The sequence below is a fragment of the Drosophila virilis genome, chromosome 4 (genome assembly GCF_030788295.1).
Source record: "Drosophila virilis strain 15010-1051.87 chromosome 4, Dvir_AGI_RSII-ME, whole genome shotgun sequence".
Lineage (NCBI taxonomy): Eukaryota > Metazoa > Arthropoda > Insecta > Diptera > Drosophilidae > Drosophila > Drosophila virilis.
In genome coordinates this window covers 14,166,432-14,182,301 of record NC_091546.1, presented here as the reverse complement: position 1 = coordinate 14,182,301, position 15,870 = coordinate 14,166,432, and the positions used below count along the sequence as shown (strand labels likewise).

The following is a 15,870-nucleotide window of genomic DNA, read 5'->3' as shown; positions in this document are numbered from 1 at the left end:
AAATTGGCTCAGGCGAGCGTTGACGCCGACGTTAGCGTCGACAGCGACTGATGTTTACACAACGTGCGGCGCGGCGTATTCGCAAGTTGCGCGCAAAACAGCAAAACAGCAAGCAGCAACAACAACAGCAACAATGAGTACAACGACAACGACAACGACAACGACGACGACGACGACGACTATGACGGCGCGCTGCTTGTATATGTATTTCTTTCTGCTTTTGCCTCTTTTTTCTGTAGTCGGCTCTAATTGAAAACAAGCAAAGACATGGCTAGTATGTGTGTGTGTGTGTGTGTGCGAAAAAGAAGCAAAACAAGCAGGCAGCGCGCGTCTACAGCTGGCGCTGCTGACGCCTCTGCTTGTGCGGTTAGATGCGAAATTGTGTAGCGACGTGATGCAGCGTTGTCAAACTTCAACAGCACATTTGTCGCTGTAGCTTTGCAGCAGCAGCAGCAGCAGCCGTCGCAGCAGCAGAGCAGCCATAGTTGTTGTAGCGCTGGCTACACGAGAATGTATGCATGCATGTGTGTGTGTGTGTACTTGTCTGTCTGGCTGCATATCTTTTGTGTGCGTACACGTGTGTGTGTGTGTGTGTGAGTGCTGTATCTTAGAAGCCATAGTTTGTGCGTTAATTATACAGGACACAAAGTCATCGGCATGGCTAATTTATGCCTAGTTTAAATACCATTTTGTTTAAAGTGTTCGTGTGTGTGTGTATGCACCTGATCGCTGCTTAATGATAGCTAACAACAGGCTACAAACCGGTTCGTGTTGACTGCAAACGTCACAGCGACACAACAACAAAAACCAACATGACCAGCAACTGGTTTCATTGGTAACAGGTAATAACACATTCAGCTCTTTGGTATATTAATCGATTTGTTGCTGCCTCTGCCCGCTTTGGGCCATCCATGTTAATCTTTTGTCTCTGTTAGCACCTTTTGTCAACGTGTGTGTGCGTGTGTCTGTGAAGTCTGGCAACGTTGCGCTAAAATGTCCCCAGCACATCTCGCTAGCACACACACACACACATACAGACGAGCACAGACACAAATACAGCTAGAGCCCTCAACTCGAGTGTGAAATTATTTGGGATATTTCTAATTTCCCATACAAAATTGAGTTATCGCATCGCTGCCAGACAGCGACGTCCACGTCGACAGCGACGGCGACGTTCGCGTCAGCGTCAACAGCAGCATTGTCACGTTCCCTTCTACCGCCAGCAAAACATATGGAATTACGAAACACAACAACAGCAACAACAACAATGGGAAGACAATAACCAAAATGTGCATGGTGCAAAAAACAATAACAATGCAAATAATAATCAAATAATTGCACGACTTGCAAAACAAAAAGCTGTACACAAAATGCAGCAACAACAAAAGCAACAACAACAAAAGCAACAACAACAAAAGCAACAACAACAACAACCGCTATGAGGCGTTCCTGAGCGTACTCATAGATACATTTGCACATGTAGCTCAAGCACAAAGGCAACAAATATTCAGATATTCAGTTTCAAGTTGGAAATATTTTTGCGCAATTTTCTCCTTCTTTCTCTTCTTCTTCTTCTTATCAACAAAAACAACAATCGAGGAGAATTGAACAAAAAATTAGTTGCACTGATTAAGCTCAAAGTCTCTCTCCCATGGGAGAAATAAATAATATAAAACGAAACAAAAACAAACACAAAAAAAAAACACTTGCCCTGTGGCATGAGTAACACACCATTTGTTATAACTTATAGTATAATTAAGCGCAAAGTACTTTAACTAAAAACAACAACAACAACATTCGATGACTGCACAGCGCTATTGTTGATTCATGTTCGGTCAGCTGTATATATGTAAATGAAACTATAATTATTAATAATTATTATAACATTCCATTTTTGTGCTCAAATTGAATCGAAAATATATATTCATATTGCAACAACAGAGATAAGTATCTCGATTTGGTTTGTATCACGAACATCTTTAAGAACTCAACAACTTTTGAAATAAAACAATATTTTAAATCGTAATTGCATTTGAAATACTTTCGCAATTTTGGCATTATAATATTCATATTTCTTCAGATATATGTAATATCTTCAAAAACAAAAAAACAAAAATATTTGCAGCAAATTTTTGTATTTGAAATAATTGCAACTAAGCATAACCCAAGTTAAGGCATTATATGCACACATACATATACATATACATATATATATATATACATATATATCTGACTCTGTTTTTGAATATGACAAACATAACCTACGACAATTTCTTTGTCGTTAGGAACATGCTAGCCTTGTAAAATATATATAGAATATGATAATTTATTACTTTTGAGACTTGCAAGAAATTCATAAGACAATATTTTTTATCAAGAATAAAGTTTGCTGCATTAGAAGCAAGTTTTTGTCATTGTCTTCAGCTAACCCTCAATATTTGTTATTAATATAGTATATATTATCATTATATTATTATATTATCATTAATATATATTATTATTATTATCATTAATATATATTATTATTATCATTAATATATATTATTATTATTATTATTATTATTAATATTATTAATATATTATTTAAGCAACATATATTCATTATTATTGGATTAGATTACACTTCAATTTCAATATTGATTAATTATTATTATTTTTTATTCGAACTTCATTGCATTTGCGAATCGAGCAAAAAAAAACTGCAATTTTGAATGACTCAGCAATTGAAGTCCCTATATAAATATAGAATATATAAAATTATAATAAATCAGATTAATACAAATATATGGAGAATAATACAAATGACAACTCGAGTTGTTTTCCATTTTATATAACTTGAGTAAGGCCTGCGGCCGCAAGATAACAAGAGTTTACAATACTTTTCTTTTTATTTTTTTTTATTTTTGGGTACTCGAAAATAGAAAATAGCCCAAAATGAAAGAAAAAATAAGAACAGAATTGTATCTGCGTGTGAGCGCAATTACAATATGCTCACCCCGCTTCCCGACTCGAGACTTTTCAGTTCAGTTCTATTCTATTCTATTCTATTTCATTCTATGTGGTACGCTTCGGTTCTCTATCTAATCTACTTTTTTGGCTTGCCCCACAGAACGCGACGACGTTGTCAATGCCAAAAGAACATTGAGAACAAAAACAAAGCGACGACAACGAATAGATCGTAAATGTATATACATATATGCATTAACAACAACAACAACAATTTCGAAAATTAAATGTAACATGACATTGAAACAAGACAAACGCAACAATAACAAAATCTGATACCTTTGTTATTGTTGTTTGTTGTATTTGAACAATTTTCAAGATTTTAGCAAAACACAAATTTTAAGCTGATTGTAATTGAGCAAAAAAACAAAATCACAACGAACTTCATAAAAGACAAGAGAAATAGTTCCCAAGGAAATAAAAACAAGCGTATTATGTAAAAGGAACTTGCTTTTAAGTACTTGAACCCATTTTGAACTTTTGTAAACATTGTCGAAAACCACTTGAGAGCTGCTTCAAACCAGCTAAACTATTAGATAATTGTGTTTTATTTGTTGTCGTCAGAACATTTGAAACTTGTTGGGTAAGTCTTCAGTTTACCTCTGGCAGAAATCACAACCTGCTCAAAAATTACCATACCACAGCATTTAAATAAATACAAAACAGGAAGGAAGAAACTTTAAAAATAAATAAGTTTAAAAAACAAAGGAGAAGCTTCTTTACTTGAGAAAAAAAGGAAAATATAAAATAAACATCTAATGTAAAAAAAATTAAAAAAAAAAAAGTGTAGAGAAAATATTAAACAACAAATATAGCTAAACGTAAAACAAGTAAAAGTAGTCGCACTAGAGATACCCAGTCAAAAAAAGAAAGATAGGGAAAAAAGCAGTAAAATCTTTTTCATCAACTAAAAAATTAGAAAAATATAATAGAATTAAAATAATGAAAGTCTACAATTAAATCTCCGTAAGTCGAACATCTTTTTTAAAATATTTAATATTTATTTATTTTTATTTTAATTTATTTTAAAATAGTTGTCGAATAGCAGATACCCTGGCTGTGCAGCAAATAATTAAGAGGAGTCTTCGTGACATTGAAAATTCTTATTTCATTTGGTTTTTTTTTTTGTTATGTGGAACAAGCTTTGCATAGCCAGTTTCTGGCTGTCTGGCATTTACAGGGTATTGCTTGGAGCTGTTTAAACAATATGATTGTCTAAATTGCAGATAGCTAGCAAAATGTTGGCTCATGCGTCAGAGCACACAGCTGGCTGTTTCATATTATCGTTTGAAATGTATCCCGCAGATACAGATACAAATGGCTTTGGCTATGGCTAAAGTGTTGGTGCGTAATCTAGCTATGCACATTTTGGCCAGAAACCGTTGTCGTTGTTGTTGTTGTTGCTGTTGTTGCTGTTGAGACTCTCTCAGCTGCGGTGCGCGGTTCATTGTCAATGTCAAAAAGCTGTCGACTGGTTTTTTACCTCTGTTGCTGTTGTTGCTGTTGTTGCTGTTGACGATTGTCTTGTAATTAACCAACAACTAGCAATTGTTGTTGTTGTTGTTTGCGGTTGTTTTGTGCTGACATTGATGCGGGTTTAATGCACCGCCAGCCGCGCTCTCTATGAGCCGCTTTCATTTTTTTTTTTCATTTTTTTGGCTAGAGCCGGCTAATGAAGCAATTAGGCGTCGACTTTTGCACTCAACAACAACAAGAATGTTAAAATGTGTAAAAAGGCAGCCAAAACTAAAGGAAACAAGTTAGCGAGTGCGACACTCGAGCGTGCTTGACTAGCAGATACCCTGTAAACAGCGCAAAGCTGTTTTAACATGCAGTCAAACTTCCTGTTAACTTCTCTCACACACACACACACGCACGCAGAGCTCGCAAGTTCTTAAGGCAGCAACTGTGCTGCTGCTTCTTCTTCTTCTTCTTCAAGTAACTTCCAGCTGTAGATATTCTAGAATGGATGTTAAATGTTTAGCAGAAACTTTTAGGATCTCTGAGTACCTTAGACAGAATATGCATAAATAGGCAGACCAAACAATTGAGCCCCATTTTAAAGAGTTTATTCAATGGATACAGGGTATAATAAATAAATAAATAAATAAAGATATATATATATATAGATAGGGAGCACGCAGTAACAACAACGGCCACAAAACTTGTTTTGGCCAAGAGAACAACACAAATGAAAGGCAGACAGAGGCGTCTATGGCACACACACACACACACACAAATAGAACGCGATTCTTGTGGGCCCCAAAAAAAAGAATGAACAAAAAAAATAAAGAGCCAAATTGTGTACGAAATTACGTAATAACGCAAAATAGACGTCGACTACGGCAGCGGCAACGAGGAGAGTGCCACATGTCCGTCTCGTGTCCAATGTCCGTCTCTCTCTCTTGGGCCGATTTTACTGTACACGTCGCCACAGTTGGCTAACACACACGGTACACACACACACAGGTAGCGGGCGCAGCAGCCCAAGAGATACGCACAGATGCGACGACAAGTCAAGGTAAAAAGTTACGCGTTTTTCGGCATGGCCACTTACGTATCCCAAGCACGAGATACTTGTGTATCTGACAGATACAAACGCAGGGCCAGCCAGCTAAGCTGCATCTGCTCAAGATACTTTTATAGCTGCACGTGGGGGGTGGGGTATGCAAGTCAACGTGTCACTGAGATCTCTCTGACGGATAAGCCCCAAATTCTGGCCAGCTCAAGACCCACGCGGCCACTCGAGATTTTCATTTCGTCGTCGTCGCAGCTTTGTGTCAACCGTTAGCTGAATTTAGGGCCTACGCATTAGCGCTGAGATACATTTTAGACACGCATCTCGCTTATGCCACGCATGGAAAATTCCAGGTATCAAACAGCAAAATACAAAATGTGCCAGCCTGCAGTTGTTGTCAATTCCAAGAGCATCAGATACGTTTCTTTTCTATCGAAGAGCAGCTGCTACAAGAGAACTCTAGCAGAGACGGCAAGTTATCAGCTATGCATGAAAATAACTTTCCCTATAACTTAGATATATTCAAGGTATTATACTTAAGACATATATATATAGGGGCTTCTATACGCTCATATAACTTGTCGGATACTTAAGAATTTTCCATTCTGCGCCAAGATTTTCTATCTCTTTTTAAACCACTTTCTATATATATATATTAGATATGCCCCAATTTGTATTCATAATAGATTTCATAAGATTTCAGTTACTCTCTCAAAAAAATGTTTGGCATGCTTCAGTTTCTCACATTTCCTTGTAAACCTTATATTTCAGACTCTCTCTCTCTCTCTTTCTCTTAGAATATCCATGAGTTTTCCCAGCTTTATGCCATATTTTCTTTGTTTATCTCTTTTGATAACAAGAATTTTGGTTACCAGGTCTAACTTTTTCTTATGCCTAAGAACTCTTCAATTTTTCCAGCACAATTTCCTTGAAATATTCCTTCTCTTTAATCTACAGAAAACTTCGTCTTGCTTCTTCTGGAACATTTTCAGCTTTCGATATTGATGCGATCCATCCAGAACTTACCTTTTTAATGTATCCCGTAGTTTCTGGCTATTGTTATTGTTATTATTATTATTATTGTTGTTATTATTATTATTGTTGTTGTTGTTGTTGTTGCTGCTGTTGTTGTTGTTCTTGTTGCTGCTGCTACTATCCACGGCGATTTGTTGTTGTTGTTGCTGCGTAGTTTCGGCTAATTTTCCAAAACAAATGTTACGGCTGCTGTCGCGTACCATGTTTCGAGAACTCACGATCTATTGAGCATTTCTCGTATGCCGTCGTGGAGGCGCATAATTTTAAATGGGCGCGCTCCTCCCATTGAATGAATATCCCGTCGTGTGTAGAGCCTGAGCTCTATATGGATTTGCTTTTGCTATGCTCGTTCTCACTCGCACATTTTCGAGATACTTTTTCTCTCTCTTCTTCTTTTTAGCTTTTTGCTTTTTGCTTTTGCACTAGATCTCTTGATTGATTAAATTTTCAATAGATTGCTGCATTATTTATTTTCTTTTTCATTAGCTTCGCACACACAAGAGATGCACGCGATTCAATTATTTTCTTTTCTTTCTTATTTATTTTTTTTTTTTAGTATGGGCTGCAAATAGATTGGAGGGGGGGAATTGAGTTGGGGGTTTTGAGGGTGGGGGTTTTATATTTTGTTAGCATATTAAAAAAATTATGAAATGAAAAAAAACATTTTTTCGCATTTTATTGTGAAGACACTTTTTGCACTTTTTTTGTAACTTCAATTGGAGCACTTTTTTTTTTTTTTTTTTTTTGTTGTTGATGTAATTTTCATTTTCTTGATTTGATTGGGCGACAACAAAGCTTATGCCAATTTATGTTAATTTAGCACTAAAAATACACAAATGTTTTAATTTAATTTAACTAGAGAGCAATTTAAATTTATTGAAATCTCAATGGGGCGGTCATATGTATATGTACATGTATATTGTATCTATGAGATACGCAAGATCTTTGCGCTCAATTTAAAAGGCAAGGCGCTGGACAGGGGCTGCACATAAGACTATCGCGTGTGTACACACACACACACACACACACACACACACACACACACATAGCTACATGTATATAAGCAATAGGGTCTGGCGTACTGTTCTGCAGCGCGCATTTCCTTTCTGGACAACAACAACAACAACAACTGCAACAACAACGGCAACGACATAAGGTGGAAAATGCGAGCAGCGACGTCGACAGCACGTTATTATAATCCAGTCAACGTTACAAAAGCAGGCAGCCGGACCGGGACCGGGACCAGGTCCAAGAGAACCACAACGCCATCAATCCACAAACCGGCCAAAAAAAAAACAACAACAGCAACAAAAATATAAGAAACAAAAAAAAAAAGAAATCCAGCCCGAGCCAAGCCAAGCGGGGCGCATGTTAAAATTCCAAAAAGCAGGCAACATGGAAATACAAGAACAACATTCATGCTTTCTGCCCCGGCCGCTATCGAGCTGCTGCCAGCCTTTTGTTGATGGCGTGAAGTTTGGCAACGTTGTTGTCGCTGCTGCGCCTCACTGTCTCACTCACTCTGGCTGACTAATGCGTCGCGCTCTATCTCTCTCTCTCTCTCTCTCTCGCTGTCTTGTGCACGCTGCGTAGCGTATGTGTGTGCTGCTGCTGCTGCTGCTGTGAAGTTTGGCAACGTTGCCATTTGTGTGTTTGCTTATAATTGACGTTTGCACTGAACTGCTGCGCTGCTGCCGCTGCCAACGCTGTCTGACGTGGTTGTTATAGCTACTCACTATATATATATATATATATATAGCGCAAAGTGGGGTGCCTGTTGTGTGAGCGAGATAGAAGGACAGGTTTTAATGGCCCGTTGTTGCTGCTTCAGCGCACACACGCACACATACATACGTATGTATAAGAGTATGAGTGTGTGTATGTTATGTACTTTTATGTACATAAAGAATTTATAGCTGGTACTTTTTGTGCTGCTGCTGTTGCTGCTGCTGCCTCTGCCTGGGCATGGCATGGAAAAACGAGTATCTTCTGTGAGTTTGTTTTTGCCGTTCGTCATTGTTGTTGTTGTCCGTCGCTGCTGCTGTGTATTTATAAATGGTTATGTAGTCATGTGTATATACAGTATGTTTATGTATGTATGCATGTGTGTGTGTGTGTGTGTGTAAGTCGCGAGGGGTGCTTTGGGAACGCGCGTTGTTATTTCACGTTTTTCAGCCATTACGTACCCCGAGTAACCCGCTACCAACGTCGTAGATGACGACGTTGTGATATGGCCATGCATAAAATGTAGTTTTGTAGCTGCCATTGTGTTTGCTGTTGTTGCCATTTGCTACGTTTTTGGGGCCCTTTGTACATTTTGGGGCGCAGCAGGAAATCACAACTACACGCAAAATGAAGCCCATAAAAATACTTTATGTGCATGTGTTTGTGTGTGTGTGTGTGTGTGTGTGTGTGTGCTAAACCTACAATATGTGTGTTTGTTTGCATGTGTGCGCTGCCTGTACAAAACGCGCAGCCGCTAGCGGGCGTTGAATGCTAGCTCGCTTACACGCGCATACACAGCGCTATCGCTCTTGCATTCGCACTCGCACACACACACACACACACACATACACACACAGAGAGAGAGGCCCCAGTTGGAGAGCTTATGGCGGCAGCCATTGCTGTGGCTGTGGCTGCCGCTGCTGCTGCCGACGTCGTCGTTGGAGCTGCCAATCGATCGTGAAAGTTTTTTGGTGCTGCCTGGCTGTACTAAAACGCCGCTGCTGCGCATCAGTCGCTTTGCATGCCTGGTGGGGTGCGGTTCAAATCGCTATATAATATTTGTTGTTGCTGCTACTGCTGTGGGCTAGCGCTTTTTCTGCGCCTCTGTCGACGTGTGCAAAAATCTATACCAAAGAATTTGAAAATACACTTATAATCAAAAGAAAAGAAATCAGCATAACAAGAACTAAACGAAACGAAAAAAAAAAAAAACATATTCTGTTCAAATTGTGCGTCTCTCTCTCTCTCTCTCTCTCTCGTCTCGTCTGTTCCTCAGTCCACATTTTTTGCGTTTGTTCGATGCGTATTTTTGTCTCTCTACATAGCCCGGCGGCCATTTTGTTTTTGGCCATTTGAAAACGTATTTGGCTTAAATATTACAGCAACTACGACGTTTATGGCTAAACACTGTGACCATTTATAGATAGCATTTTGCAAAATCCCATTAAGAGGCTGCTTTGGCTAGAATTCGAATTTCATTAATATGCGAGCAGCTGCTGCTGCTGCTGCTGCTGCTGTCGCTGCCGCTGCCGCTGCTCGGGCAGAAGAAGAAGCAGCCAAACCAGTTTTCTGCTTATTCTTCTTCTTCTTCTTCGTCATTTGTAGTCAGCGAACTATGCAGTCATTTTTGTAGCGCTGCTACGTGACCACACACCAACACACTTACACACACACACGCACACACACTACAGTTGTATAGTCGTGCGACGACCGCATTTGCAATGTTGTCTCAGAGGGGGGAAAAACAAGCGGGGCAGCAGCGGATGCCACCACACGCCGCGACGCTTCCAACGCCCAACAACAATACAGAAAACTTTTGTAGTTTTTGTCGTACAACGTAGTTTCTACCAGCACACACACACATACACCTTTACAGGCGCACGCGCACGCACACGAAACGGGTTAAATAAAGGTTTTTTTTTGTTTTTACTGCATCCGGCAGCTCGCTCGCACTCATGGCCCATGATTGTTTCTCTCGCTTGCACGCGCGCGTTCTCGTTTCGTGCAGCTGAATCGATTTTTCAACGAGCGACAAACGACAACGTCGACGTCGACGGCGACGAGCGACGAGCGACAACGACGCTACAGCAAAACGCGACACGACAATTTCTCTCCATACTTAAGCGCCATCTCGCTTGCACGCACACACGCTAGCGCTTATTTGCGCGCTCGCTCGCTCTCACCACTGTTGGGGCTCAAACACACATACACACATGCATACATATGCACAGGCAGCGCCATATTACTTTTCGTTGTTGTTTTTGCTACCAACTCGTTGAGGGGGAGCTGTCAGCCTGGATTTTTGCTACAACAATGTGAACGTCGCTGTCGCTGTCGCTGCTGTAGCCGCTGTTGGCGTCGCTGCCGTCGCTAGCTGCTGCTGCCAGCGCCCGCCTCGTTATTTTTCAGCCCGTTGCACGTCATCCGTTCGCCTTATGTGCTTTGAATTTCTGATGAAATTCTTTGCTTTCGAGTTAATTGCTGTTGCTGCCGCTTCTGCTCGGCACGACGACGGCGGCAGCGACCGCAGCAGCAGCGCCCCTAGGCCCCAAACTGGAGCTGGCTCTGTCTCAATCGTTGTGCCATTTTTCTTTGTGCTGCGCAGCTTTGTAGATCGGCTCTAGAAAACCAGCGAATCGAGTCCTGGGCGTATGCACACACACATACATATGTACACACACATTTGTATCATATATATATATATACATATATGTATTTGTATAGCTTTAGTTGTGCTCTTTGTTTAATTAAGGAAATTAGCATAAGCTTTGTGAGGCCGCTTTTAAATTTAGTTTGGACTCTTTTTTGAACACTTGCTTTTATTTTGAAACACTTTGCAACACTTTTCATTTGCAATTGCCAATTCACCTCGTTATGATTATTTATTTTTTTTTGTTGTTATATATTATATTTTGCATATAAGACACTTTTAATTTTCATTCCAGTCGCTGATTTGTTTCCTTACCAATAGCGTTGAGAGCTGCAAAGAAAGGAAATACAAAATCGTATTAGAATAGAATAGAGAGCTCAGGGTAAAGAGATATTTTTTTGGCTAAATTTGAAGTCTGCTTTCTGGAAAAGGCAGCTGCCTTTCCAGTTTCCAGTTTCTGTACTTACACCATTTCCAGTTGGCGATCGTCGCTTAGTTCCAAACCGTTTTGGACTGTATTCGAAATTTTTGCATAATTTATATATTTCAAAAACCTCCAAACGATCCCGTTTTAAAGTTCGATGCGATCACGAGCCGGTAGTCAAAATATTTTCATTATTTTCATTAATTCGCGTTTTTCACTTTGGAATTTGGGCAATTTGGTGAATTCGATTCAACAACAAAAAACCCAACACAAATGCATATTTCTTTTTTCTTTTGAATTTTGCGCAAAAAACAATAAAAAATTTATTTTCTTTTTTTTTTTCAATTTTGTATTAGAATTATTTGTATTTAGATTGCATTTGAAATACTTTTTTGGCTTTTCATTCAATTTGCTGCAGCGGCAGCTTTTACGTATTGTTTTTGTTTGTGTTTGATTGTATTTCTATTTGTATTTACTTTTGTTGTTGTATTTGCATTTGCATTTGTATTTGTGTAATTAATGCGTTTTCGCACATAAACACAATTGCCCACTCGCACACACATGCATAAACTTACGCACGTACTCACACAAACACACACGCACACAACACACAGGCGACACACTAGCGCGCGTACGCTCCGATGCCGCACACACTCTCACATATGCATTTACACAATTTGCATAAATAGAAGAGCCAGAGCCGTTTGCATGGAATCGCGACGTTTTGTATGGGGGCGGGGGGCAGCAGGGGTGTGTGATTTGTGTTATTTAATTATTATGCGAATTATTTAAATATTTTTAAAATAATTTTTGCGTGTGTTCGGCGTCTTGAATATTATTAATTTTTGCTTGTAATTTATTTCAGTTTAATTACATATTTGCCGCGCGCGCAGCGACAACGAACCAACCACGACAAAAATTCAACTGAAACTGAAAGAATAAGCGAGTTGCCAGATTTGAATGAGTGAGGGCTGGCATTCGTGGACGTGTGGCAACGCTAGCATTTTTCAAGGGGCAGAATTGGTGCATTTTCCATATGAACAAGGTTGGCAGCTCTAACAGAGTGCTGCCGGTTATTGAATTTGTGACGTCAGACGCCTTTAATCTCATTTTATATATATAAAATGCTTGTGTTGTGTAAGAAGAGGCATTTTAAGCTGACTATATTAAAATATAACGAAGTTAAAAGAAAAAATAATGAATGACTATAACTGCATTGCAACTTGTACTTATATTTCATTTAAAATGAATACAATATTATACTCGCCGCTAAGTCATTTGATTTTCAAAACAGAGCGGCACATATGCGTACACTTTACAACACTTGCAGCGCTGCCAACCTTACGCACAAACAACTGCTTGTCGGGTTGGCAGTAAACAAAAAACAATTACGATTATTAAAAATATTTATGCGGTGGCATTTACCGTCCACCGCTGAAGAGAATGAGCAATTTAAAGCAGGATCTAGATGAATATCTACTGCTGCAGAGCGATCAGAAAAAGAACTTCAATGTAAAGCTGCCGCAAATAAAGGTGCCAGGCCTGGCGCAGATCTTCTCGCGCACAAGCGAACCGACCGAGGCAAACAGTTGGTTGAAGGACACCCAAGACTCCTGCTGCCCCAAGCTGGTGGGTGGCGCCACCGACAGTATCATTCAATTGTTATTATTGTGTCCATAATTCCCGTTACAGTCACGTTTGCAGCGCATCGTTGGCTTTGTCGCCTGCCTGGGCATGGGCTGCCTGTGCATGACCCTATCCACGCTCTACATTCCGGTGCTGATGCTGAAGCCAAAGTTTGCGCTGCTCTTTACGCTCGGCAGCCTGTTCTTCATTCTCAGCTTTTGCTTTCTGATCGGATTTCAGGCGTTCTTCAAGCAAATGTTCTCCAGGCCCCGTCTGGCCACATCCATCTCGTACAGCGCCTGCCTCACGCTGACCCTGTACTTTGCTCTGGTGGCAAAGAGCACAGCATTTACGGTATTGTTTGCTGTGGCACAGATAATCACGCTGCTGTTCATGCTGCTGGGCATGGTGCCCGGCGGGGCGACAGGCCTCAAGTTCTTTGGCCAGCTGTTCAAGAGCAGCGTCTCCAGTTCGTCCAGTGCGCTGCCCGTCTAAATTGTGTACAATAATCATATAATTCAAATTATACAAATTATTTATTAATCGTTATGATAATGCAGAAATAAAACTTATTTGTGATACTACGACTAGTCCTCTATTTCGCCCAGATACAGTGTCTTGTCGCTGGACCCGGACAGTATCAAGGGTTCGCGCGGACTGAAATCCACATCGTTTACGCTGCCATTGTGTCCGGGCAGCTTGTACAGTATTCGCCGGGTGTTCACGTCCCAAACGTAGACATGACGATCGGCTGAACCGGCGCTGATCTTGTCGCCGCCCGGTGCCCAGGCGCAGCGCAACAGATTCTTCTCAAAGTTATGCTGATGCCCCTGGAACACCTTGACGCAACGCTCGCCCGGCGCATAGGCGCGCACATCCCACACGCGCAGCGTATTGTCCATGGCATTCGTGAGCACAAAGTCGCCCTCCGGCGACAGTGCAACGGCCGTTATGGTGTCCGTGTGCCCACGCAAATGATGTAGCACCTGCTGTTTGCGTATGTCCCAGATCTTGAGCTCGTTGTCAATGCCGCCGCTGATGACCTGTTCGCTGGTATCGCCAAAGCAAACGGCCGTCAGCTGATAGGGCGATTCCAGCACGTGGGCCGCCTGCTTTTTGCGTGCATCCCAGATGCGTATGGTGCGATCATCGCTGCCGGAGCACAACAGCTGCTGGCCACGTCTAGAGCCCTGCACGCTGTTCACAAAGTTCGAATGCCCTTTGAGACGCCGCACTCGCTGACCCGTCACAATGTCCCAAATGGCCAGCGTTTTGTCTGTGGAGCAGGTGAATATATGGGAGCCATCCGGCGTAAAATGCGCCTCCATGACGGCTCCGCTGTGCCCGGACATGGCCATAATGTTCTCACAATCCCCATACACCTGCCAGATATCTAAACAACAAGAAGTTAGACCAAAACAGCGTCTGCGAAGTGCTTTGCCAACTTACACAGCTGCCTATCGAAGCCCGAGGAGAGCAGCATCTCGCCCTCCGGATGGAATTCTGTGGTAAATATTTCGCCCTCATGTCCCTCCAGCTGCATGATGGGCGCTTGCAGATTGGAGGTGCGCCGCACGCCCTACAATTGTAAATAACAGTAAGATTAGCTAGCAATATCGAAGTTTTAATACCCTTTACAAGCATATCAGATGTGCCGAATATATCCACTCTTTACAAACCAACATTGTTTTTTTTTTTTTTAATTTAATTGGTGTTGGTGTTACACAATTCGTTACAAAATGATGATACCCTTTCTGCAAGGGTATAAAACAGGCCCACACCAAGCATGATTCTTCTTCTTCTTCTTCAGCCAGCGGCACGACGCTTGCTTACCGATTCGAGCAGTGCCTTGTCCCGATTTGTATAGGCCATAATGTCATTTTTGCTGCGTTTGGGCTCCTGCGCCAGCACCACGCTATTATTTGGACGTTTTGTGCCCATTTTATGAATAAATTTAACTAAAACGTATGCGAGCAGATTTTCGGCCGCAAAAACAAATGCTAGCGCTGCCAACTCGCTTGCAGCTTAGTGTTGCAAAGCGCCGCCTTACCAACACTAGCAAAATACCATAAGCAGATACAAATAGAATATCTTTATTTTCAAATCATTTTTTATTTTATTTAAAACATATTTCAGCTATACATTTGCAATTCTTCCCAACTGTGAGCAGCTTAATATGCATCTACGCGTGGTGGCTCCGCAAACAGTTCCTCCCGCTTCCGCTCACCGGTTAGCCATTGCCTGTAGCGTTCGTTTCGCATGGCCTGTAAATAGATGTACTTAATAATCGATTGAACTTGGTACATTTCAAAATATGAATTTACATGGAAGCGCATCAACTGTTTTCGCATGCCAACGCATTCCTGAAAGTCGCCAATCAGTTCAGCGCACTGCGTTTTGCCGCGCTCCAGCCCGTAAGCCTCCAGGCAGTCCATCATTTTCATTTCGAACTTGCCGCATTTGTCGTAGGTCTGATGATTGATCAGGCAGCCGGTCAAATCGGTGAGTGGCAGGCGCAGGAAGGGCGTCAGCGACATTTCGGTTGCAGCTGCTGAAAAACAATATATATTGGTATTATGTGTGCTTTCCAATTGGAGTATGCGACGACATTCTGTGACGTAACAATAACAATGCTTTTAGCTGGGCCTTTACACCAACTGATGCCAATTGTTGCTGCTGAAGCTGCACTTTGGTAGCTATTACGCCAAATGGGAGGCTTACTGCAGCTAAAACGCACCTTAAATTCCAATCAAATGAAAAATGGTAATATTTGACAATAGACGGCTGATAAATTGGGTGCAGCACAGCTGGTCACACTGGCAAAGCAGCTGTCGATAGTTTGCAGCTAGTTGCACAGCAAAATAATCGAATGTAACATATTAAACA

The 15,870-nt window shown here is 41.1% G+C and overlaps 4 protein-coding genes across 10 annotated transcripts in view; 1 reads left to right on the top strand and 3 right to left on the bottom strand.

Moving 5' to 3' along the window:
- spen (split ends) overlaps positions 1-12,274 on the bottom strand; it is a 76,430-nt gene extending 64,156 nt beyond the window's left edge. For 4 of the 6 annotated variants that reach the window (XM_070209187.1, XM_070209190.1, XM_070209189.1 and 1 more), the window contains exons 1-2: positions 11,402-12,274; positions 6,551-11,264 (exon numbers count right to left, since the gene is read on the bottom strand). In XM_070209187.1, the coding sequence (XP_070065288.1) occupies positions 6,551-6,762 (212 nt within the window). In that variant the 5' untranslated portion in view covers positions 6,763-11,264; positions 11,402-12,274. Of the gene's footprint in view, positions 1-6,550; positions 11,265-11,401 lie in introns of those variants that run through there. The other 2 variants (XM_070209188.1, XM_070209192.1) reach the window with 2 other exon arrangements.
- Positions 12,275-12,712: 438 nt separating this feature from the next.
- Positions 12,713-13,568, top strand: LOC6628760 (uncharacterized). The gene is made up of 2 exons (XM_002051864.4): positions 12,713-12,987; positions 13,051-13,568. The coding sequence occupies exons 1-2, from the start codon at positions 12,802-12,804 to the stop codon at positions 13,477-13,479; spliced, it is 615 nt and encodes a 204-aa protein (XP_002051900.1). The 5' UTR covers positions 12,713-12,801; the 3' UTR covers positions 13,480-13,568.
- Positions 13,502-15,014, bottom strand: LOC6628761 (U5 small nuclear ribonucleoprotein 40 kDa protein). The gene is made up of 3 exons (XM_002051865.3): positions 14,818-15,014; positions 14,434-14,563; positions 13,502-14,377 (listed from the first exon to the last, which is right to left on the bottom strand). The coding sequence occupies exons 1-3, from the start codon at positions 14,923-14,925 to the stop codon at positions 13,572-13,574; spliced, it is 1,044 nt and encodes a 347-aa protein (XP_002051901.1). The 5' UTR covers positions 14,926-15,014; the 3' UTR covers positions 13,502-13,571.
- Positions 15,015-15,076: 62 nt separating this feature from the next.
- Positions 15,077-15,860, bottom strand: ND-15 (NADH dehydrogenase (ubiquinone) 15 kDa subunit). Of its 2 annotated transcripts, none has more exons than XM_015173318.3 (3): positions 15,722-15,860; positions 15,309-15,535; positions 15,077-15,248 (listed from the first exon to the last, which is right to left on the bottom strand). In XM_015173318.3, the coding sequence occupies exons 2-3, from the start codon at positions 15,519-15,521 to the stop codon at positions 15,156-15,158; spliced, it is 306 nt and encodes a 101-aa protein (XP_015028804.1). In that variant the 5' UTR covers positions 15,522-15,535; positions 15,722-15,860; the 3' UTR covers positions 15,077-15,155. The 2 variants fall into 2 exon arrangements, with proteins under 2 accessions (XP_015028804.1, XP_002051902.1); XM_002051866.4 differs by having other exon boundaries at positions 15,309-15,532; positions 15,722-15,853.
- Positions 15,861-15,870: the final 10 nt, after the last annotated feature.

Bases quoted from the DNA above. Each gene is read 5' to 3' on its own strand.
- LOC6628760 (XM_002051864.4), top strand. From the start codon at position 12,802: ATGAGCAATTTAAAGCAGGATCTAGATGAATATCTACTGCTGCAGAGC. The intron at 12,988-13,050 runs GTGGGTGGCGCC...TTCCCGTTACAG, and splicing joins ACTCCTGCTGCCCCAAGCTG to TCACGTTTGCAGCGCATCGT.
- LOC6628761 (XM_002051865.3), bottom strand. From the start codon at position 14,925: ATGGGCACAAAACGTCCAAATAATAGCGTGGTGCTGGCGCAGGAGCCC. The intron at 14,564-14,817 runs GTAAGCAAGCGT...TTACAATTGTAG, and splicing joins ACAAGGCACTGCTCGAATCG to GGCGTGCGGCGCACCTCCAA. The intron at 14,378-14,433 runs GTAAGTTGGCAA...CTTGTTGTTTAG, and splicing joins GGGCTTCGATAGGCAGCTGT to ATATCTGGCAGGTGTATGGG.
- ND-15 (XM_015173318.3), bottom strand. From the start codon at position 15,521: ATGTCGCTGACGCCCTTCCTGCGCCTGCCACTCACCGATTTGACCGGC. The intron at 15,249-15,308 runs GTAAATTCATAT...ATCTATTTACAG, and splicing joins AACAGTTGATGCGCTTCCAT to GCCATGCGAAACGAACGCTA.